This window comes from Corapipo altera, unplaced genomic scaffold (genome assembly GCF_003945725.1).
Source record: "Corapipo altera isolate COAL_440 unplaced genomic scaffold, ASM394572v1 23, whole genome shotgun sequence".
NCBI lineage: Eukaryota > Metazoa > Chordata > Aves > Passeriformes > Pipridae > Corapipo > Corapipo altera.
The window spans coordinates 3,468,251-3,493,470 of NW_020884878.1; the positions used below are offsets into that span (position 1 = coordinate 3,468,251).

General features: G+C 43.9%; 1 protein-coding gene across 1 annotated transcript in view; it reads left to right on the forward strand.

The window, feature by feature from the left end:
• Positions 1 to 1,843: 1,843 nt before the first annotated feature.
• The window catches only part of LOC113944712 (protein AHNAK2-like), a 62,304-nt gene continuing 38,927 nt past the window's right edge, over positions 1,844 to 25,220 (forward strand). The window contains 1 exon segment of the mRNA XM_027638159.1: positions 1,844 to 2,838. Within this exon segment, the coding sequence (XP_027493960.1) occupies positions 2,784 to 2,838 (55 nt within the window). The 5' untranslated portion in view covers positions 1,844 to 2,783.

Below are 25,220 nucleotides of genomic sequence, written 5' to 3' on the forward strand. Positions count from 1 at the left end.
GGTGGACAAACCCAAACCTGCTACCATGGATAAATTATGCTCCAAAGACACAAAACAAAACATGTTCGGAGATCCAGTCTGGATCCTCAAATCACATCTGAAGCCTCAGCAGGCTCAGGAGACCAGACAGACTGAACTTCTCCCATAGGATATCTGTGGGCCCATTCAGGAGAGATCCAGCCTCTTGGGCAATAGAAATTAGGTATCTCCAGAGTGTATTTATGTTCAGCATGAGACAGCAGCCCAAGCAGAGAGCTGGGGTGCCTGGCAGCACAGTGCTGGACTAATTTATTCACATGTCATGATTCAAGCTCTGAAACCTCATTTAAATCCAGTCTCCAGTTATGGATCTCTTCCAGGTCCTGCCCTGCTGCTTTCTGTGCTGGATGGTGACATATTGGTGCATTCTGTATCCTGCACACTTTCTGCATTTTACAGGAATTCACCACCAACATCAGAAGCAAAAATAAAGCTAACCAAAGATGTCTGCAACAAGAAATATTTTGGCTTTGTTGGTGCAAACACATGGCTGAAATGAGTAAATTAGGGGATCTTCCAGCTGAGCTGTTCTCCTGTGTGTGCATGCACATGTGCTTGCATCTGCATTTTTACTTCAACTGTTGTCATCTTCACTAAATATTTTACTATGTTCAAAAGCATATTTTTAAAGGGTTTTCAACAGTAGGAAACAACACATGGATTTTTATTCCCCTGCTGCACTAAGAATAATTTACTTGTCAGATGCCACACTGCTCTCTTCATCAGCTGGTTCTGCAAATAGAAAAAACCACATCCTATGCTTACAGAAAATCCCTGAGTCACCACTCTATGTTCTGATCCATCTTCTCCAAGTTTGAGCAATGACAAGCTGGGGGCCTTGGACTGCTCGAGGATTTACGCCATCAGGTATAGTTAGCAGAATATAAAGCTTAGAGATATAATTAACAAAACATTTATCAATTGCCATTACTGCCCCTACCCAAATGGTGCCTGTATAGACTGTGCTGAGATGGTGCATATCCTCATTTCATGCAGAGCAGTTGTGACCTGACATCCTATAGTGAAGGCTGTGTCTGTCACAGGCACTGGCCCAGCACTGTGGCACTCGGTTAATACAGGCTGATTTATTTAACACAGGCTTTGGTCTCATCTCTTGATCCTCTGCTCACCTCATCACAGGCATCTACAGTCCCACAGACACCTGTGGTGGCATTCCTCTCACCTGACTGTGAGTAACTGTAGGTCTGCACACCTGAGCTTGATATCTGGGCCCCCAGGGAGGCTCAAGGGTCTACAGTTTTGGAGTCAAGACTGTAGGTTGCATGGTCAATACAGACAGGGAAGTCAGGGGCCCAGTCTCTTAACAGTCACAAATGGCTGGATGACTGTAGTCCTTTGACAACAGGTAAATTTTTATTCTGTAGACATCTAAAGTTATGGGAGTTGAACCCTGACCTTACAAGTCCACAGACTCGACTTCATAGGGAGTCACCTCTCCTATGATCTTTGAGGCACCAAAACCCCACAGCCCTGGTTGGGCCCAGCTAATCAGGTGTCATGGGGGTTACGGTCCTCAGGAGGAATTAAAGGCTAGGAGTTATCTAAGGTGGGTACCATAAGCAGTATAGCCACACGTGTTGCCTTCCTTGACATAAATGCCAAGGAAGCCAACTCTAGCATGAAGCCTTGAAGTCTCTTTCTACCCTGTGCTCCTCACCAATACTGGTGCCATACTCACAGTCAGAAAACAGGGGCGATGGTATGGGCAAATTCCCTGTCTTTGGCAGCACTGGCTTCCTGGCTCATGCTGGTTACTCTAGTTTTCTCCTCAGCTCCCACTAGGATCAGGGAAACTTGTCCCATTGATCTCAGTGACCACAGGATCAGACCTAATACACATTCTTGCACAGCAGCTGGTTTTGGCCCCAAGCTGGTTGAATGTGGAATGGGCAGCATGATTTCCATGTTTTGTAAAAATTACTAATTACTAATTATTACTAATGAAATGTCTGAGCATAAGTTCAACACACAAAATCTGATATATATCTTGTTCTTCTTCATCCTTGGTGGTGGTAAGTAGCTAGCCAGGAATACAAGTTCATTTCCAAGGTGTACCCCAAACCCCTTCCTCTGATGTGTGTCCAGGGTTTAAGTATGTGATTTTAAGCACTGAGAGATGAGTGGGATCTCCTCTGCTGGCTTCAGGGGCAGTTAGGTCAGGCCTTGCCTCACAGGGAAGTTAAAATCCCAGTGTCTGCTTACCCTTCTTGCATGCTTCCCTGCATTTTCCCAGGGAAGCACGCAGAATACTTCCCCATTCTGCTAATCCTGGCTCTCTCCATCACTGGGAGGCTGCTGTGCTCTCGTGTCAGTGTGGCCTCTCAGCTGGAGCCTGGGGAGTGCAGCAGCCAATCGGGCAGCCTGGCAGCCCTGGCATCCTTCATCAATCTCCCTAAGTGTCTTCAGACTCTGTTAGGAACATCCACACCACTCCTCCTCTCTCTGCAATGACCTGAAGCTCCAGCTCTGCAAGCAGTGATCAGTGATGCATAATGCAATGCAGGGCAGCCCGGAATAATCTGGTTGGCATCCAAGGATGTATATTCACCAAGAGGCTGGGAGTGTGTCAGCATTTAGTTTCAGTCTAGCTGCACTTTTCCTGCAGTACAGAATCACAAAGTCTCCGTCTCCTCCTCTGGATTGGGACTGATTCTTCACCGGGAGCCTCTGAAAAGACAAAGTTTTCCTCCCTTGTTATTGCTGTACCACCATAATCTACCAAGATGTGTGACTGCTTTCATCTAGTTCTTCCTAACTGGCCAGGATCTCCAGCCAGTGGTGGGCTTACATTTTCTATAATTTTCTGTATTCTGCTTCTGCTTTCCTGTGCTCTGCTCTCGCTGTGACTCAACCTCCCAGGCAAACCCTGCAGCTGCTGGGGTGTGGCTTTCTCTGATGCTGCATGAATCAGATAAGGAAAAATAGAGTTAAGAAAAGCCTCTCCTTACCTCCTCTAAACTTTCCTGCATTATGTTGAAGCTATGCTTAAAGGAACTTTTAACTCAGTAAACAAATTAAATTCAGCTGTGTCTAACTTACCTGTTTTGGGTTGCATGCCTTAATTCACGAGCTTGCCCTTCATCTCTCATAGCAGCTAGGAAGCAAGTAGCAGGAGTCAGTGCATGATACAGCCCACCTGGCATTTACAATAGATAAAGCTGTGCCATGTAGTATATGTTTGCAAATTCAACGTGTCCTATGCTCTGTATTCGATCTGTTGGCTGGACAACACGGCACTCTGGGAGAAGGGCTTTTTTTCCTGGGTTTCCCTACTGCAGAGCAGAAGGAAATTAGTGATTTAACCTATTTTTTTTTTAAAGGGGAAAAGATACATATTTTAATACAAAATATCAGTGAAGCAGAACAGTGATGACTGGAGGAATGAGTCAAAGGAGTAATGAAAAACAGTTCTTAGCTGGCAGAAGAGTATCAATAAATTACAAATCTGCTCTTTAGTTTATGCAGAGATTGACCTGTTTTAAAATAAGCAACTTGTAGTCTTAAAGTTGTGTCTACAAAAATGCCAAGAATCTGAAATTTCTACAGTATCTTTTTCTCCCTAAAATATACAAAAAGCTGTGTTTATCTACATTCTGCAATAAATTTCCTCTCTATTTATTCTCGTAGAAGAAGTTATAATCTACAAAATACAGTTCGTAAACATTTTGATAGCCTAAAAGTAGATAGCTGGTTTTTTTTTTAAAAAAGTCTGATTATTTCTGTTTTCTTTTGTAAATAGTTAGGATTATATTTTCCAAAACAATTGAAAGTCAGAAATTGTTTGTTAAACTCCCAGTCCTATTATTTCCTAAGTTGCCTTGTTGAAATTAAGGAGACAACTCAAGGAATAAGTCATATCTCTCCACCCAACAAAAAGATACAGTCTAACCCCCGCTTGTTACCTGGTGTTTAGATTAACTAATTGAATTGCTATAAGGTTATAGCAAAATGTTTTAGGACTACACTCTGACAGCATTTTAATATGATTTATTCAAAACATGTTTGACATAGTTTTGGTGAAAATATTTTCTTTTACAAATGTGACTTTTCCAGTAGTATCATTTTCTTAATGTTTGTCTGCCTGTACAGATTTACTTATTTAGCAAACAAACTAGTTTTGTGGCTCTTGCAACTCTTACTATTTACCACATCAGAGACCTTCTTGGGACTTTTGGGTGCTACCTAATAGAAACAAAATCAGAACACTACCAGAGCACTCCACAGAACAAACCTCCAGGCTTTCCTCACTGATCAGCAAAAAGGTTTGGGTTGGATTTTTGGGGTTGGTTGTTTTTTTTTTTTTTTTTGGCTAAGCAATCAAAACTCTACCACATCATGAACATGGGTTGTTATTTCTCTGGTACCAGTTTTCTGGTGGTGTGAAAGGATGCTGTCGTGGGTCACACACAAGGGGAGCATCTTCTGCACTGGGTCATGCCACAGCATCAACTGGATCCCAGTGCTTGGGAGGTGCAGAGCAGGAGCGGGACCGTGGCACCTACAGCAATGTCTGTGCTGGGAAAGGACGCGGCAGGGAAAGAAGGCTGCATGTGAAATCTGACAGGCATCTGTTTTCCAAACAGTTACTGCTGATGTTTCTTGACAATGGGTTATCTCACCCTCAGAGGTCAGGGTGTGGCAGGGAAAAGCAGCTCTGTTTTCCTCAGACAGGTAGGCTGGCTGGCTGCCCAGGCATGTGATATGGGTTTGAGAAGGGAATATCAGCTTGGTAATGAGGCAGGCTCATCCCAACAAGGGTGGAGGAAACCACACCATGGATCCCACATCAAGCAGTGCATATTAAATGCCTCGTTTCCTCCACAGCATGGAAGGAAGGCTGGTTAAAAATAGGCTCATTTTGTAAGCTGCTGTCTCTGCCGGCTATATTCATCTGCCCTTGCTTAGCTGACTGCCATGATGACACAGGTGAGAAACAGATAAACAAAAATTTGCCAGTTTTCTTTATCAGCCAGGCAAGCGCAGGCATGCACTTGGATCTGACATCTGGAGGATGCTGGGAGCACTTTGCAGTTGTTGATGAACATGTTTTTCATGGATAATTTTTGAGTTGGACCAAGAAGTAGGAGAAGAGAACGTCTGCATCAGCAAACTGTGGCAATTGGCCAAATCCCAAAATATAAAGGTCCTTCTAGCACAAATGTTTCCTAAATCTATTCTTTACCTTGTTTGGAGAATCATCTAAATCTTCAGAAGCTAATGGCCATTTTAAAAGACCCCATTCAGTAAGATACTCAAGCAAGTGTGCAGGGCCTCTTGATTGCCACTGGACTGGAGCACAGGGTCAAAGCAAAATACGTGCCTTAGTCCTTTGCCTCAATGGGCACCTGAACTGCAAGATTGCTGCTTCTCAGCTGTTGGGCTCATCTTTGCACTGTGTGAGAATAACAAGTGGGTTCCTGAGATCAGCTGGAGCTGTGAAAGTTCCTGAGCAGGACTCCATCGCAAGCTGTGACATCCTGAAAAATACTAAAAGCCCAGTGACATTCCTTTTTCTCTGATCTTATTTGCCATGCCAAAGGCTGGGTGTCCATTTCATCTTAAGAGCTGCTGAATATGGTACACAAATTTTGAGGATCTAAAACAAAATGCCAGCTCAGTTGCACTTTTTTTTCTTAGAAATATTTTCTCAAGATGTTTGTCTAGGAGCTGCAACAGCACCTATTCCAGCCCCATTACGAGACACAGATAAACAAAACCTGTAGGAGCCAGACCCCCAGTTTGGGTGAGGAACACCCTCCCTGACTCTCAGGAGAAGCTCTGACCTGGCACACCAGCATATTTCATTTTCCCTCCTTTTACTTCTTTCAGTGAATATAATGTTAAAATGACACAAGTTGTTTCAGTTTCAGCAGACACTCACTCTCTGCCCAGTAATACTTCCCAATATCTACTCTTGTTCTACCCATGGTGACACCAAAATAACTGTGGTGCCAGCATAGACTGAAAGGGAATCTGATTCATCTGGCTCTGGCAGGGAGCTCCCTGCCAGCATCATGAATCAGGCTCAGTAAATTGCATGCCTCTGGCTTCTCTCTGTCTTCTCTCCCTCCTGACTCATCTGGTTCCCTCCAGAGTTTATATTTTTAGTTATTAGTTTCACACTTCTATTTCCAATGGGTACGCACAGGCCCTTTGGTGACTTATGAGCACAAGTGGAAAAGAAACATCGGCATGGCAGAGCCCCACAGGCAACAAAGCTTTCTTTGTCCATCCTCTGTGCAATGAAGTGTGTTGCTGTTCTCCATCTAGCTGCAAGAAATGGGGATGGTATGTACCCATCAGACACAGCACATTGTGTTTGCCACAGCTTCTGATTCATGTGAGGAATGGACATACCCCAGCAGCAAACCAAAAACAGCTGAAAAATGTTGATTTTTCTTTACTGCTGCATTTCAAAACTTCAAGAAAGAAGAAGAATCAACAGACATCTCAAGTCCGCTTTGGTAGAGTGCTCTTCCCTGAGCAATTTGAGCTCACAATGCATTTTACCCAGTGTTTTGTGCACCATCTGTTTCTGTCCAAGGCACTCTGGCTGCAGCAGCCTCTTTTCCAGGGCCCTTGTTACTGTGTGAGAGGTGGAGGAATGTGAAGCAAATGCCAGGGAGAGCCCCCACCAGCCAGGGCCTCTGGGGCTGCTGCTATTGCTCCTCAATGTGCTGAGCGCTGTCGCCAGAGATAAATGACACCCTCGCTTCAATGTGGGGACGCACTGCCAAGACAAACAGTCAAACAAACAGCAAGGCTGGGATTGTCCATACAGAGGAGTGGCTGCAAAATAACCCTGGATCCGAGCTTGCAGCACACATAGTCTCCCAGTGCTGGTGTCCTGTGCAGATGAAGGCGTTTCTCAGTAGCTCTGTGCCTCACACCCTTGTCCCAGCCACAATCCCATCCCCAGTGCATCTGTCCCCTAGTGTCTGCTAGTGCAGCCACCATGGGTAACCTGGATGTGTGGGGTGCTCAGGGCTCATTACTTAGCAGTGGGATATCCCCATGAGGTTTTTGTTGGCAGTGAGGTTGCAGGAGGGTTGTTTTCTCCCTGGTCTAACTTAGAGTGCACCTTTGGGGATGACGTGGCAGTGAGGAGGAGCAGGAGAGGGGATAACAAACAGTTCCCATGGGCAGTGTTGCTGTGAAAGAAAAGGCACATAGAGCTGGTATTCTGCACAAGGGAGTTTTCTCCATCCTGACCAGCCAATGCTAGAGCCTGTTCATTCTAGGAAGTGAAGGCCACCGACCCCTAAAACACCAAAGGAATAGCTGTGTCTCAAGAATACACCCCTGGCTTTATGGCAACACAGAAAATTACATAATTCTGTTCAGTCATGAGACACAGATGAGTTTGAAAATGCCCACCAGATCCAGATTTTTCTAGGCTTAACCCTGTATGTATACTAGTAGGACATACTATGACTAAATAGTAGTGTCTATGTACCTTGCTGGCGTAACACCCTCATTTTGTGTTGAAGTGTTTTGGGGCCATAAGAGTTGCACAACTGTAACCTTTCATTCCTGTGTCTCCATTAGTTTGTTTCTCTACTAACCCTGCCAGTCCATGTGCCTGCACAGAGCCTCGCAGTGAGGAGAGCAGCCAGGTTTGAGGTTGGAGTAATTAGTCCTGGCTGGGCTTGCAGAGTTTTCTTCAGTACAATTGCACCATTAGATTTCTATCAGTGTGACTTCCTCTGTCAGAACAGGCTGTAAAAAAAAATTAAAAATAAATCTATCTAGTTGTTAGAATCACTGTGGGAGAAATACTAGTAAATTTGTGCTACTAAATGAATTGTAATTACACAGTTGCATTACACATGCACTCTTTTACCTGCATTTAATGCTATGTTCATAGAATTCGTAGGAGACAAAACTGTTTCATCTGTCCTTCACTGCCACAGGGATTTCCATCTCACCTCAACACAAACTTTTTCTAATGAAGCACACAGCAGACTAGCAGACCAGCACACTAGCCCAGTGTGAGAACATGACACACATCTATGGACAAAAAAAGAGGAAACAGCCCTACCACCTTCACCCTTTTCTTAGGGCACAGAAGGCAAATGCACTGCACAATCTGGGAAGTTTTCCAGACTTCTATATTTATTTTTTTTTTAAGTTCATGACACATAGCATGGAGCAGAATGCTTTAAGCTACTGTGGCATCAGATATTTTTCAGAAGAGATGCTGCGAATGTGGATGAATGCAGAACAGATCAGGTTCTTCACACTTTTGTTTTCGAATGCTGGCACTACCAAAGCAATGCTCAGCTTGGACTGATAATCAACATCAGTAAGTCCCTTTGGGACTCAGCAGTAGCATGAAAGGGGTAAATCTACCCATGAATTCTAAGGGATCTGGAAGCCTACTGCCATGGAGTGGAAGGGGAGATGTGATAGCCCCCAGAGAAGCCAATGCCATATGGAGTGGCTTGTCACAGATAGTCACATTCAAATTTCCTCTGACAATATTTAACACAACAACAAGAAAGGATTTCTCCAACAATTCCAAATTTGACACAACTGTGGCATGGAAAAGACTCAGCACCCATTCTGTGGCACCCATTTTTCCAGTGGGACCAGCATTTTGGTAGGACAGGGACGAGAGTCAGGGACTTTTCTTTTTAATTCTACTGCTGATTTTGAGCTAATAAATTCAATGTAGGATTTCACCACAGCTAGGCTGGACTCTTGATATGTGCCTCTGATATTGGCAGGTTGGACTCTTTAATATTGCTGTCTTCCTAGTGCCTCACCCTGAAAATGATAACCCTTGTCTTTATTGGGCTCCTATATTTAATTAATGGCTGAAAAGCATCTGGAGAAGGTTGAAGTAGGCAAATTATGCAACTTAACTCTATGTCTGATGATTAGTATCACCATTCCCAGACTACAATCTCTCTTTGATATTGGGAACAGTAGCAAGAAAGATGCTGACAATGGTGACATTGGTTTTGGCTCTGGCTCACGGAACATACAGTCATCTCATATCTTATAATCCCAATTACACCAGCAGATTTACTCTGGATTCACACTAGTGTAACTGGAAGAGGTACTTGGACTACAAAAAGCTTTAGTGAATGGGGATTAAAGCTGTGATTAGAAAACCAGAAAGGATTAAAACAGAAGGTACTGAAATGATGAAAAAGGTGATTCTCAGCAGCAAAGTGTGAAGAAGCTGGATCTCAAGCTGTTGTGAAGGACAGAGCAATTGGTGATGCGGCCCAACAGTCAGTGTTTCTGAGCCTTCAACAGCTGTTCTCTGTATTTCAGAGAAGGGCCAACTACATAATAAGAAGAGAGAAGCATGGTTGGTCTTCAGTCCCTACACACATGAGGAGAAGCAGAAGAAAATAGGAGACTTGGAGGGAACTACACAGATCCTACATCACCAGAAAGGCAACACTGGCATTAAAGGGAGGAGGAAGAAAACATCCTAGGACAGCTTTGCCATGAATGATCATGAAATTATGTCAAGCAACCCATAGACATTCTCAGGGAAAAGCAAAATAACAAGACTTTTCTTGTCTCACTCCTTTCCCCTTTGTGTCCTCTCTTAATCTAGAGAGATCTCAGCAAAACAGCACAAGAATAGCTGGGCTCCACCTAATTTGGTCTAAGGATAACTTACCTCCTCCCTACCCTATTTCCAGTTCTTTGCTTGACTTGTGTCATGCTTGTCTCTTGCTCTCTGATCTCTGTTCTGTGCCACAGCAGGAGCGAGTAGGGAAAGGAGAGATGTTAACCTTTTCCTTGTAAGCAGAACATGGCTGGTATGAGGGGGAACACTGTGCCTTTGCTTGGCCACTGATTTAGGTAAACAGAGGAAAAGCTGCCATTTGCATGCCACTACCCTGATTTCCAAAGGGGAAAAATTCATAAAGGAGAATATGCCTCTCACCACCATCAATCCTGCAATTAAACTGAACTTTAGCAAAATATTTGCTGGGTTATGTAATAGAGACAGATTACAACAGCTTGCCACATGGCTGAAAACTGCAGTTTTAACCCCTGGACAAACTGCCTTCTGGTAGGTAAAGACAAGCAACATCATGGGGCTGTAAGAATGGTCCAGCTTCGACAAACTTCTAAAATGCAGTTTGGTGGTCCATCTGACAGAATCACTTCAAATATCTGAGCCTATTTTTCTTCCTGATCTTCTCGGCTATGCATAGCCTTTCTGACTTTCTCCCTACCTCTCCCTCTCATAGTCTCAGACTATTCCTCCCATTCCTCAGGTGCTTCTTCCTCAGTCTTCTCACCCTTTATGGCTTCTGAGGAACCCTTGGAGATGTTCCCTTGCAGCCAATGAGTTTGCAGTGCCATCCTCTCTATGTCCCAGCCACCCCTCCTGCAACTGCAGGTGTTGATAGCGACCTCGCCATTACCTTAATTCAGTGATCTGTGCCAGGACTGGGAGCAAAGATGTGGTAGTTTTGGCTGCAGGGCACTGCAGAAACCAAGGTACAAACCCTACCATGACATTAACCCCCAAGCCACCATGTCTTCTCAGATGTTCTGTGCATCTGCTGGATGAACCTGCCATAGGCAGAGAGCACTCTTCTTTTCCACCACAGCTTCAGTCTGGGCTTTAAAGGCTCTCTGTGTCTGATCAGATATTATTTGGGCAGCGCTTAAAAACTGGAGAGGCTGAGCATTGTAGCTAATTAATTGAGCCAGAAAGACACAAAGAATGTTTGAAACAGAAGAGAAAACAAACGAAATCTTGGCGAGCACTCAAAAGCAAGGCAGACTGCAATTGGCCACAATACACAGAGAGGCTCCTGAGGGTTTGCAGAAACATGAGAGACGGGAGTGGCCTTTGGGAAGACCTCACCGGGAACACTCACATGATGTGGGGCGGGGTTTGGAGCCAAAGCCTCCCCATTGGCCCCACCCTGGGACCTGGGTGCATGAATGACCCAAAGCACCTCATTCACCTGAGCAGGGACAGCTGTCAGCCAGGAGACTGAGACCAGGACTGAAACCTGCCCATGGCTTCCAGGTAGGAGCTCCCATCTTGCAGCACACCTTGTTGCTTTGCCTCATGTTGCCTTGCTGCTGATGTGCAGAAAGAGAGGTACCTGGTGCCCTCAAGAAGATGCAGTGTCTTGCTTCTCTGAGCACATACCACATCAAGACTTTCTACCTGTATGTTAGGTTTCTTCTCTCTCTTTTCCCCAGCTGCTGGGATTTGAAAATCTTGTTGGATGTGTGCTAAGGTGATAAACTGGTTTTATTTCCCTTTGCCTGGTATTGCTGTCACGACAAGCAGAGAAAAGTAAGATACTCCCCATCCTGACAGAGCAACCTAGGTGCTGCTGTGGCATGTACATTTGCTTTCTTTACAAATGCCTGCAAAATAGTGAGTGGCAAGGAGCTTCTTGAAATGGTTATGCATCATTGAACTTAACTGGCATCCACCCAGGCCCCCAGATGGGAGAAGAGGAGCTTTTTCTAAGCCCTTCCCACATTCTTGTGCAAATAGAAAGGATGAATGATCACCATCCCCAGTGCCAGACAGTTTTCTGGGCCAAATTCACACACAAGCCTAAGAAAGCCAAGGGGAACTGAAACTGGTGTAGCTCTCCCTTCCTTCCGCTTCTCGCAATGACTGTATTTCATATGTTCAAATCCTTCTGGGATTGCTTAGACTGACTTTGTGTAATTATTTTCATCCTTGGATTAAACAGGCCAAATATGTAAGCTGGATCTCAGCTTGCTGAGATCTTTACACCATATTTTGTCCCTCTGGCATATATATTACACAGCAGCAGATTGCATTTAAGAAGTTTTTTCAGAATAAAAGTCTGTCTTGGCTTGAGGGTGTCATTTTTCTCGTAATTCTTGCTGCTCTGTCTTGTATGGATACTTCAAAGGATCATGGAAGGATTCTAACCAGGCATCAACCCACGCTGGCTCTTGGTATCCCAAGTCTCACACTTCTCTGGACTAGGAGAATGCACAGATTTCTCAGGCTAGAAATTGGGGGAAGGTGTGACTTGATGCAAAAGCCTTTAGCTACACCCTTATTGCTACCAACTGTGCTTGTCCTTCATTGTTTGTGATCACTGATAGATGTGCAGACTCATGGATGTGCCCAAACCTGAGGGATATATCCCTGTTTTGAGGATAAAGAGACAGTGGTGAACTGACATTATTGAAATGGCTGATTGAAATGAAAGACAAAAGGAAACAAAAGGCTGTGAGACCCCCAGGAAGGATCACTGGCTTCGAAATCAGCTTTTAGTTGCCTTGTGAGATGTCAGTAGGTACAGGAGAAAGGGTGGACATTCAGTGTATCAGACTTTGTAAAGTCCTGAGTCCACCCTGTATGGAGGGACACAGTATTTATGTGTTATGAAACATTCAATGTGTTCCATCTGCCACCAGGTCAGTGTCAGCATGTACAGTCAAAATTAAAACCAGTATTTTTTTATTTGCACCACCTTTCTTTCTGCTGGAAAAGTGCCACTTTAAAAAGCTTATATCTTTCATGAGTGAAAACTACTTGTTCATAGATTTTCAGGCCTTCCAGGGAAATTACAATAGTTCATGAATTTCCAGCTGTGGGTCCTCTGTGTATTGGTCAGTCTTAACTTTTGCCTTGAACACTTGAGGTCTGAGATAGGAATTGTATTGTTTGGCCATCACTGGAGACACCTTGGCTAGAGAAGCCACACCACACAATTTCTTCATCTGCTGTTAATATACGCGCAAGTTCTTCCTGCAGGGTCTTCCCTATGAACTTGTGTGCTGGAGCATTTGTGAAATGCTGTTGTGTTGGGCAGAAAGTGCATGAGGGGCAAATCTTAGCTACAGAGCTGAGAGGATTGTTTCCCAGCAGACCCACTTTTCCAACGTTCCCTTCCTCCTTGTTCTGCCTATTAAATTCCACCTTCTGCATTGCCCACATTCATCTCCAAAAGCTCTTGAGGTTTCCATTACGTTTCTCGTGCAGTCCAGGTGAAGATGTGCTCTCCTGGGCCAAGCCTTGACTAGGTCAAACCTGTACTTGAACCTAAACCCTCCACCCTACAGTTTCTGTCTGTTGTATCCTCTCTCCAGGTTTACCATCTGCAAGATTTGTCCCAGGCAGAGGCCGATGTGCTGCCTCTCTTGCCCCAAGGGATGGGTGTTCCTGGTAGCGACAGGTTCTGTCCAGAAACAGAATTTGTAAGGGGGAACAAGCAGGGCCGCTGAACTAAGTCAGGTAGCTAAGAAAATCTTGCCATGGTTGGGAATGAAGGGCTGCTTCAGGCTCCTGTCTGTCTCATGTTGGCTGGATCCAGAGTGCATACCCAATGTTCCCACCATCTTGGCTCTGGCACTGTTCTGCTATGCCCAGCTCCTGGTCAGTTTGGTCTTCATAAAGTGGTTGTTTTTTAAAATTAATGTGCAGCCTTGCTGGAAGGCTCTAGGTAACATCTGGCAGGATGACTTTTTCCTTTTGCAGCTCACTGGACGATGACTGTGGGCCTTGAGCTGCCGATTCCCAAACCTGTTCTGGTTCATAGGCACCCCAAGGGCTGTTCTGAAGTGCTGCTTTGTTATAACTTGTTCCTTTCTTAAAAGTCAAAGGCTGCTAGAGATTAAAAAAGTGCAAACTAAGAAAATGAAAGACTAATGCTGTACCTGAAACTCATCTATTTTCCCAGCTGTCTTTTAAGGTCTCAGTAAGGCTTTTCCTCTGTGCAGTCACCCAGAACCAATTCGTCCATGCTCTTCCTCCTTTGTCTCACAACTCTTGGTCCTCCTCTCTCTGAGTTTTCTGGAGAGCTAGGTGGGTGCTACAGACCACAGATAAATCTTTGAAGCTATTGCTTGCATCTGCACACTCCCTCTTTCCTTCAAATCAGTGCAGGGAGTTAGATTTGCAGCTTGGTTGAGATTTAGGCATTTCTGAGGTTGTAAATAAAACACCGTGTGCGAAATCCAGGTCATCTGGATTTGCTGATTTTGCACTAGGCTCATGCTGCTGTTTAAAAGTGAATTGGCTGCCCTGCCTCATCTCTTCCTGGGTAACATGACTCACATTAGAAACCTCCTCTTGAGTATCTAATAGCTTTATTGTGGGGTGTGCACATGCAACATCTTTTTGATGGTCTCAGAATTTGTGAGATGTGGCTAGATTTTCACAGAGACCACACACGATATGATAATAAAACTGATTAACTGGGCATTTGGGATGTTTCACTCCTTCATTCCTTTACTAGTTTTAAAGTTTCAGTTTGTTGCTTGGGGACTTCCCGTCGCCTCCAAGGGCTTCTGGTTTTCTGTAGTACACGATCAGTTTGGAGATGGTTAACAGGTCCTTCATTTCTCACTGAAAGATCTTTAAGGAAGGAATAAAGTTCAAAATCCAGGAGAGGAAACTAATTCTTTTTCCCCAGAGAAAAAAAATCTATTTCTCTTTGAGTGAGAATTTTATATCTGAATATAAACCATGTTTCATTTGCTTTTCCCTGTTGAAACTTCACTGTTCAGCAAAGAGATGAAAGAACCTTTACAACAAGGAGTGAGAGAATAATCAGACAAGCCAATCTGCAGCTTTTCTGCTGTGATTCCTTGGAAAAAGGACTATATAAATATTCTAATGCAGGGAAAGAATAGTCCAAGGCCACAGCATTATGGATGTGTTTTCAGAATTAGTCTTGGAGCTGAAAATTATGAAAGCAAGGCGAGCAGAAAGCTGTCTCTGAGGGGGTCATGCTGGAAACTCTGAGCATCCCATGCAGTGTACCCAGTCCTTCCAGCTTCTCCTACAGCTCTGCAGGAGGCAGGTGGTGGAATTCATGTTTCTTACAGAACTCCCCCAGAGGAGAAGAGCTTAGAATAGAGAGTGAATAAAAAACTATCTGAACCCAGCATAACTGGAGATGAGAGAGGAGGGAACACAAGACAAATCAAATCTGGTTAATTGCTGTTACGTTGATTTTGCGTGCTAGGCAAAATCTGTTCTGCCCTCTTATCCCCATGTTCACAGGGGAAGAACAGAATTCCACCTCCCTCAGCCATCTGGGAGAGCTGAAAGGCACCTGGGGAAGCAGACATGGTGAAATCTCACCCATGGGGAAGTCTCACCCAGGGTGCATGTGCATTTTTCATGACCGAGAGCAAGCCAACTGTTGTTACTGAGGTAAATTATTAGCCCCTGTAGTTGTACTTAATTCTACAGAGCTACAGACCTACACCCAGTGAGGCCCATTTTCCACACAGCATGAATCACTTGCTTGGTTTTTGTGCTCACTAGTTTCACATTTTAATTTTCCATTCCTCTGGCTTTGCTCATGTGGATGAATAATGGATCATTTATAATACATCAACAATATCAGAGCACACGATTACGGCCTCGCTCCGTGTAATCCCTTCAGACAGTTCGCAGAGCACGAACGCCTGTCGTGCAAAGCCACATCCTATTTCCACAAAGAAAACAGAGGGGGGATCCCAGCCTGGCAGCTTCTCCCCTCTGCCACTTGAAAAGCGCTCAGGAGCTGAGTCATGAAGTGGAGCCCAGAGTAACGGGTCATTCCTTTAACCCAGGGACAATAATCAGCTGTGCTAACAATTACAAATGGAGTTGGGCTTCAGGCAGTAGTTTATCACAAGACACCTTGAGCCCTTTTATTGCTGTAAGTAAAAAAAAAAACAGAGGCAGCCCGGGAACTGAGCCTGTGCTGTTTTCCCATGGCACTGCAGGACCAGTGCTGGGTACTGTCACACTCAGCATCCTTCTTATTTGTGGATACTGCTTAAAGGATGACTTGCTTCTCTTTGTGCATCCAAAGATCTTCATTAAGGACTAACAAATCAGACTTGAGCAGGAGATGCTAATTGCAGTTCTGCTCTTCTATTTCCTTATCACACCTCTGTCATGTATTTGTTGAATATTTGGAAAAGGAATAGTTTCCTGAAACCAGGATTTTGAGTTTGGTAATCTGTAGGGCCAGTGCTGCTTCACTGAATCACTCTGTTCATAGGATGCCATCAGCAGAAGAAGGTGATGGATCATGTGTCTGTTTAGTGTGAAATTGGAAGCCTTCACAGAGCTGCTTGTGAGCTGTCACATGCATTTGTTTCCTGAGTCACTCATATTACTCAGAAACATGGGTTGGGATGTGGCACGTGGGTCTGCCCAGACAAGACACTAGTCCGTGCACGATCCTGCAGCTGCCAGAGGGGCTCAGAGGGAGTTCAGGACTGTGTGAGCAGGAAGGATCACATAAGAGTTACCATGAGGAGCACTGCAGCCTCCATTTAAGTTCCTTGAGCAAGAACTTAGCAGTGGCTAAAAAATACATTTAGAAAATTCCGCAATAGCTTCTCTTTTACCCATTCTTATTTAAAATGAGTGTACCTATGGATGAAACTTTTAAGAACACATTTTCCCATTTTTTAAAAACGAAAATGTTTAAACAAAGCTAACATAAGTAAGTTGACCAAGCATGAAATAGAAAACAGCAGAGCTACATACCCTCTCCCTTCTCTTTTGGTGTCGTATTTTGTCACTGATCAATCCCGGTACATGGAATTCTTTTAATGAATAATATAAATTCTTATTTGAAACAAGATTAAGAAAAAGCTAAACTGTCAATAATTCTTGATGTAACTTTCCAAATCCTTTGATGAACACTGTGTAAAAATCTTTAAGATTCAGTTCTCCTCCTACTCCCCAAATACTTTCAATACCTTTTTTTTAGGAAAAATAAAACTAAATATTTTTATTCACAAGCAAAGAAAGACTCAAAGACTCACAAGCACTTCTGTGAGATAATAGACTGTGAAAGAACAGGACTCACTGCTGGCAGTTTTCAGTTTGCTGTGCTCCCAGAGTAAGTGCTCTGCTCTGCTCCTGACCCATTTTAGGCTCTGCAGTCTTTCTTCTCAGCCTGTGTTCATGAGGTTTGCATCAGCAACTGAAAGCACTTCTGCTGTCAAAACTCCACAATATATGTAATGTCTCCCCTTAAAAAAATGAGTTATTTGCTCTCACTTCATGGATTCCTATCTATTGGCAAATGCTGCCAGATCCAACATAGCACCATGTGCTGTGCAAGACTGAGCAGCGACTTTGTTTACCATTAGCATCACTGTCAAATTAGGAGGAATTAATTATTACACATTGGGTTTATTTGTTCAACCAAGTGGTTGGCAGCTGAACTCAAAGACACCAGCGCAGTGGTGGGGAGTGGTTCATTTCAGTGTGTCACAGGTACCAGGGCTCCTTCCTCCTCTCCACTTCTCCCACAAATGCCACCTTGCAACTGAGCGCTTCATCAGAACCTAAGGGAGTCCTATTCATACTGATCAAGCTGATTTTCTCTGCCAGCAGCATCAAGCAATGGTTTCAATTCAATTTCTGGATGTCTATCAAGGAGCTGGGCACTTTCAGTAACATTTTACTCTTCTCCAGCACTGGCCGGAGAAAAAGGGGATGTTAAGTATTTCTCACCCCTATTTGAGGTCGATTCTGCTGTTCAGAGGGAGAAAGTTGGGAACAAAGCATTTAAAGGCTCAACCTTGCTGCCATTAAAGTCAAAGGCAATACTCTAGCTGATTTCAGTGACAGCGAATGGGATGAAAAGTCCTGAAAACTACAAAGCCCCGGGGTGCTGAGGTACATGTGCCAACATCCTTAATACCCAAAGATTTAATTCCAGCTTTCAGGATGCTTAGAACTGCACAGGATAAAGCCAACAGCATCACAAATGCAGTGAGAGGAGCACTCTTTTTCTTACTCCCTCTTGGCTGCTCTTTCCCATAGTTTTCCTTTCTGGGCACCAGTGAGCCAGTTCAGCCGAGTAAGCTTAAGTGCAGAAGTGAGATAACTGTGCTGATTATCTGATTTTACTTACCCTGTACTTCTGGCTTTTCTGTTTCCAAGGGAAGGCTTATTTGTAATAGGATGTAGGGCTTTGAGGTGAATTTCATGTTGTCGGAAAATCAGTCTCAGCTCTGTAAGGAAGCAGGAGACTTCGAAACCCCAGATGGACTTAACCTAATGTATTTCCATCTCTCACTGATGTTGTTTACACAGTGCAAGCCAGTCATGAGTGGTGAATGGTATATTTAAAACGAGGTCCTCTAACACTTGGATCCACCCCATCACTCAACAGATACTTGATACCGATCAAGTGACTCACTTCATTAAGAAATAAACCCTGCTGTGTTGCTGACATCCTACGGCAAACAGTGAGCCCCATTGTCATCTGCTGAGTCCTTTCTCTGTCTCAGGCCACGCCCTGAAGATGCACACCGAGTCTCAGGCACAGCAGCAGCACTGACCCTGTTTTTCCATGGTGGTGTGTGCCAGCCACGGGCACACAGCAACCCCTGTGTGCGTGAAATACCCTCGTTTAATGCCCAGACTCCCTGTGTGCCCCTGCAGTGGAGGGGCAAAACAGGGTAAGCATTCATCATCCGGAGGAAAACTGTTCCAAGACAGGAACTGGTGCTTGCTCATTCCCCACTTGAGGGAGTTTCTCCCGTTTTTCGCATTCACCTGGGCTTCTTGCTTTTTGTCAAAGGCAGCATCTGCCACTTCCTGCCCACCGAGCAGGACACAGTAACAGCTGCAAGTGATCCAGTAACAGGTGGCATTCCAGATGTATGTGAGGGCTTAGATTAAAACAGTCTCCAGAAAGAAGTAACTGTAAGAAATGTCCCGCCCCGCCCCCGTGCCCAGAGCCACTGCCAGCAAACAGCCCTTTCCTGAGCGAGGCTGTGTGGGCACAGCCAGATCCCCAGGTGAATATTTCCACCACCAAAAGCAGGTTTCATCAGGACCCTGAAGCCAGATGAAAGGGATTATTTCAGTGCAGTTCCCAGTTACTCCTTTATCTGCTCCCCTTCAACAAATGTACTAATCACTGGTTCACTAAATGCCATGGAAACCCCAGGGCACATAGTGAGATCATCTGCCAGGACTCTTTTATTTTAAGATTTTTGTTCAAGCGCTGTTCTTAAGGCTTTGGAGAGAAAAACAACAAGGGAGGGTTCACTGAGAAGCATTTCCACAGCTGGAAATAGACTCTGTCATAAGCCACACAAGCCCCCACAAAACCCAAGAGTTTATGTTCCTCCATACAGGAGCTGGTAAAAAGGAAAAAGGCAAAAAACCCCAAAAAACAAACAAACAAACAAAAAAACCAACCAACCAACAACAACAAAAAAAAAAACCAAAAAACAAAACAAAACAAAACAAAACAAAAAAACCCACCAAACACCAAAAACGTAGTGAAGCATCTGAAATGTGTTTTTCTATAACAAATGGAAAGTTTTGCTTTTTCCAATGGCATCTGAGCTACTACATTTAATAATTATACTTGACTTTTATTGCTGTCTGCTTTTTATATAAGATGTAGAAACATCAGTGGTAACATCCTTCAACTTTCAATTTGATAGGAACAAAGTGTCTTGATGAAATATAACAAATGTCCCACAAAGATTCTTAAAAGTTCTCTTCAGAAATATCCATTCATTAGATGGTTGAAAATACAGAGTTTGTCAAAGTTGTGTTCACAGTTTGGCAGTCTTTGGGCTTTTTTTCCCCTGGATTTCGAAACTTGAGAAAAATTACTGACTTGGTGATAACCAGAAGTACCAAAACTGGAAAGAAAGTGTTTAAGGCAGCATAATGTCATTGTAGAAAGAGAAATAGTTTGTTTGAAACAGTTCTTTTTCAGATGCTTGAGCATTACCACCTAGTACAAACAGGTTATTCATGGGTAATTAACACCTATCTTTACAGCTTGAAAACATGCTTTTGTTTTCTTGGTATCGGTTATTTGTCACTAATATTCATTTTTCAGGGAGGAGCCCAGGAGTCCTTTCTATACAATATCACAGGTTTTGAAATAGTAAAATAATAAAGGTCCACGGTCAGCCAGCTCTGAATTCTAGCTGAGCGGCGAGCTAAAAACAGCAGAGAGAAAGGAATGAGATGGTTGGGGGGAACTTAGAGTAAATATTAACCTTTAATTAAAGCCCTCCACAGCACACAGTCCAGAGATGGATCTCCACCAGGAGCAGAGGTGGATGTTGATGGTTAGGTGACTCGTCAGGCCAAGGTGTGTGAAGAGTTCTGCAGGTGATGACTCTGCTCCCCTCTGCTCTGAAAGATCTAATACTCAACTGCAGGGCAGGAAGGCAGCAGCTCCACGAGGATCATGTTTTTTGTACGAGCCTTGCTAATTATAGCAGTTTTCCCCCAGGTCCGTGGCCGTGGCTGTGTTGCCCCTTGCTCTGGCTGGCTCCTGTTTTTCTGGTTCGTTCTGTCCAAGCTATTTTGGCTGCACAAAGTCAATGCCAGCACTGTCAGGGCCAGTGGAAATTCGTCTGGGGGACAAAGGGAGATGGAGCATATGCCTGAGGACAAAGTAAAAGCAACTGTCCAGAGTGAATTAGTTTCCTTTTTCTTTTCCTCCTGTTAGCTAAAGGATTTGTCTTGAAAAGGTCTCATTTGGTTTCTAAATAATGTTTTCTCTGTTGTTGGTGGGGGTTTTGTTTATGCTGGTTGCAGATCAGCATTTTTAACGTCCTTTTTTTTCATTAGCAAGAGTATTAACCACTAAATTGAAAAAATATGTATTTAGGCATCCCGGAAGAGAATATTTGACTTTCTGAAAATAGACTCTGGGTTTGTCTGGGCTATTTTCCCTTGAGTTTGGATTTTACTACTCTATCCCTGCAACTGTGTGGTTGACATTTGTTTATCTTCACAAAGGAGAAATGTCTTACTATACAAAATACTAGCAGTTGCATGTTGGTGTCATTGCAGCATGCAGATAGTGCTGGTAGAACTTACCAAGGGCAGGTAGACACAGGAGCCTCTTTTGAGTAAATTCTCAGATGAAAAGGTTATAAAGAACACAAGACAGACTTCAGTTAGGTTATGAGATACATGAATGACACCCATTCACTTTTTTTTCTGGGGGGGAGAATTCATCTGAATTGACTAACTTCAGAATGAGGTCTTTGAGTCCAACACCGAAGCTTCTTAAAAGACGCAGTGATGGAACCTCATTTCCATATCTGGCTCTCTCTCTGTTTGTGAGGTTATATGTCTACCTGCAACTGGAAGAGTTTTATGCAAAAAAAAAAAATGTTGAAGCAAATCAATCATATTAATGGCTTATGTATTGCAAGAGAGAAGAAATTCAGAGGAAGTTTGTGTGGCTGGCTTAAATCCTTTTTAGTTCAAACTAAGTGACTGTAAAATAGATAAATATATGCATTTCCTTGTTGTAACAAAATGCAGAGTCGTGAGACAAAGCAGAGGAGATGTCTGTAAATGGTGATTAATGTTACATTTATCTTCCTTTGGGCTTGAACTGGGAGTTGGTGGCCAGATCCTTCCACAGCCATCCATTCATTCCTTTCATTGCCAGTCTGACATTCAGTTCCATCTACTCCTCTGCATCTTCTGTCCATGCTGACCTTGGCTTTCCTTCCTTTTTCTTTCTTCTGTGGTCCCTTCTCTTGGCAGTCCATTTTTCTTTGAACTGGAGGTCCTCAGTTTTTTAACTCCCATCTGAATTGTGCAGACAAGTTCACTTTCTTTAGCTGGTCTTCTCTGCGACCCAGTCTTGTCTACTCGTGGAAATTTGTGGCTTCGTAATTTTCCCTCAAATATTTAAAGATTCCTAAGTGCTAAAAAGGAAAAAGAATAGCAATGATCACCCTTGCTACAATAAACTACAGAAATTTGTGTTTCAGAGCATGCTTTAGTATAATCTCAGGGAACATGTTGTCTCTCTCTCTTTAGGCCAAAGAAAACACAAGAAAACTCCCGTTGTTTTTCATCTCATTTTTCAATTACTAGTAAAGCAGCACACCCTAATGCTAAGTCTAACATCAGTCCATTCACAGGCCAGGGTGTGAATAACACTAATAAAAGAAAGCTTGTGTCATTCAATTGTGTATTCCCAGCCTTACCTGTGAACAGAGTAAAGAAAACAACGTTGTAGTACAGGGAAGTTGGGAAATGGGGTTAGAGGTGGGATAGAGAAATTTGAGTGGTGCTCCCTGGCAAGGCAGGAGAGCAGAGAGGAACATTCAGTATTGCCGCAGCATAACTCAAAGAGATTTATCTTTTAATATTTAGATGTCTATCAAGAAGAGTAAACACGAGGGCTATTTGGAGTATGACCACTGAATGAGTCGTCTCTCTTGTGCTCCAATCACTCAGAGAATTGGAAATTATCGGTCTGATAGCATTTTGTTCAATAGCTCAGTAGACAAACAGTGGATTTGATAAATATTTAAAAATAAACCAAGTGAGCATTATGCATTCATGTCAGTCAAACAATGTTGAAATTATTTGATAATCACAGAACTGCATCATATTCGCTGACAAGAGGGGAGATTTTAGACTTGAAGCTGTGTGAGGGTAGATCAACACAGGAGTTGTCTTCACTGGAGTTAGAGCAGCAGGGCACTCCTCAGACACTCGGGCTTACACCTCCAGTTCTGAGATGAAACTGGAAAAAAGCCAGTGACAATGAACATAGATTTCCCAATACCATGAAAAAGAATATAGTAATTTCTTCCAGGTTTATGGAAAAAACAGTTGGTTTCTCTCAACTTAGGCAGGGTTTTGTCTCATGTGGGCTTTAAAAATTCTTAAAAGATCGAAGCAACGCCCATCCATATATTCAGGAAAGACAGCTGAAATACAGCATTGAATGGGGATGGAGCACACTGCTGCTGTCATCTCACAGCCTGTGCCCTGCTGAAATGCTGCTGCTTGGCACCGCTGGCTCTGGAGGGACGAGCCAGATTTCTGCATCCAAATGAGCTGTCTCCACATCCAGTCCATGATGTAGGTTGCACTTCTTGTTTTGCATGTCTGTTTCTAAAAATGTATGTCGTTTATCAGGATGTTGAAAGGTGGTTCAGAAAGGCTGGACCTCAGTATAGTCCTAAAGACTGGGGACAGACTTCTCTGGGTGGCAGCAGAGCAAGCCAACAGCTTGCTATTAGAGAGGCCTTGTTCCTGTTCCCAGCCATCTCAGTTTACTGCTGTTGACCGCACCTCAGGAAGCCTTTATTGCTTCTGGTTGCCTCCATCCTTGAGGCAGCTGTGAGGTGTTTCTCTCGAAACACAGAGTCATGGAGTGGTTTGGGTTGGAAGGTTGGGTTGGAACCCCCCCTGACATGGGCAGAGACACCTTCCACTAGACCAGGTTCCTAAAAGCCCCATCCCACATGGTCTTGAACACTTCCTCGTGCCACCTTGAAGAGTCTCACATGCCCTGTGCTGACACAGTCCCATTGCCTCATCTTCCTCCTTTGCAGCCTTACATCCCTGCATTCGCTACACCCAACCTATTTTTTTTATTTCTTGATGTGGATGCCACACTCACGAGGAGAGAGAGGTTGCGTATGAACTGCATAGTGCTTCACAACATATTAATTATATATTATTATCTATATAATATATAGTCACACAATATATGTGATTATATATTATATATTTTATGTGGATACCCAGTAGAATCATAGAATAAGTAGACACAATTTATGGTGTTATTCAGTCCATATGCTGACGAACCACATATATTAATTAGATTAAATTATGTATAGTATTTCTAACTTGTTATATACGTGATCTTCTATAATAAATATATAATGTATAGTTACACATTATATGCATACATTAATTGCACAAATTACAGTATTTTCTTTAATATAAATACTGTAGTTCTGTGAAGACCAGGTTTCATAAAATGCCTGTGTTGAGTACCCACACAGGATGGAAGCAGAGCTCTAAACTCAGTTTTCCCTCTCAACTTTCCACATGACCTCTGTAGGAACTGTGTGTGCCCATTCTAAAGTTGGGTCCAGAAATCCAACATCTGCAGAATTTCAGGGCCAGCAGCATAAAAATCCCTACCACAGCATCTGCCTCAACATGAAGTGAGGCTGATCTGTAAACACAGGAGTTTTCCTTTGGCCGGTGTTTTTTACCTGCTCTGGGGTGTTGGCAAATCGGCCGGAGCGATTGCAGGACACTCCCAGGGCTGCTTATGTGTTGTTTGTATTTTGCACCCTCTCTCACCTCACCTCACCCCTATTTGACAGCATGCAAATGAGCAGCCAAATGCCTCTGTGACACACGGAAACCCACACTGAAATCTGTTGCTCTGATTTTTCAAAGCTTCAGGGAGGAGGAGTCAAAGGATCAGTGGAATTCCTTAGAGAGGGAGGAATCAGCTGTATTATAAATTTCTCTCCTATACATGGGGTGGAGAAATAGAAACAGGTGAGAGGAGGGGCTGGGAATTTTCATAAATCCATTTCTGCTGGCACTAAGCAGCTTTCCTCAAGTGTAGAGTATCAGGACACACTGAGAAGGCAGCACTAAAGCACACTGGCACTCCCACCCTGCGAGCCACCATTATGCTTCACTTGGTGTAAGGACTGTCAGCTCAGCATTCAGGGATTTTTTTCGGAAAGAATTAAACAGCTGACTGAAAGTGACAAGGAAAAACGAACTTAGAGAGGACACTAGAGCAGCCTTGAAACCCCTTTGAACCGCGCTGTTGTGACAGGCTGACAGGCTGCATCCTGTGTGTGTGCATGTTTGCATGAGAGTTTACTAATACGTATAACGTTAATTGCCCGGTTATGTCCTGGAGCAAGGCTGGGAATGAATTTCAGGAAAAGAGATGTTTGTTTTGCGCGGGCGCCCACATCCCATATACTTTCAGTCCCGCGGAAGTTGCGCCGCATCTCCACCCCTGTGTACACTCGTGCCTGTGGCTGTAGGCAGTGAACTGGGAGAAGACACGGAGTTTACGGAAACCCGCGTCCCCCCCATTCCCCAGCATGGAAAGCCTGACCAACAACAAGCCCAGGGTCTATCCGCCGCTCCCGCCTCAGCTGAAGCCGTACAGCTGTTGCCTGAGTAGAGAAAGGGATTGGATTTCACAGGCTGTGTAATCTGCGACAGTGCTCTTTGGCTTGGGGAGAGAGCAACGAGCCTCACCCAGGCTTAGCCATCCCCTTTCTGCCCGTAGAGAAACGCCCCGGTCGACATAGAAGGAAAATTGTTTGCTGAATTTCTGCACAGCCCTCCTTCCAATTGCTGGAGAGAGAGGGGGAGTGAGAGAGAGTTTAAGGCAGGCTCTGCACTGGTGTTCTGG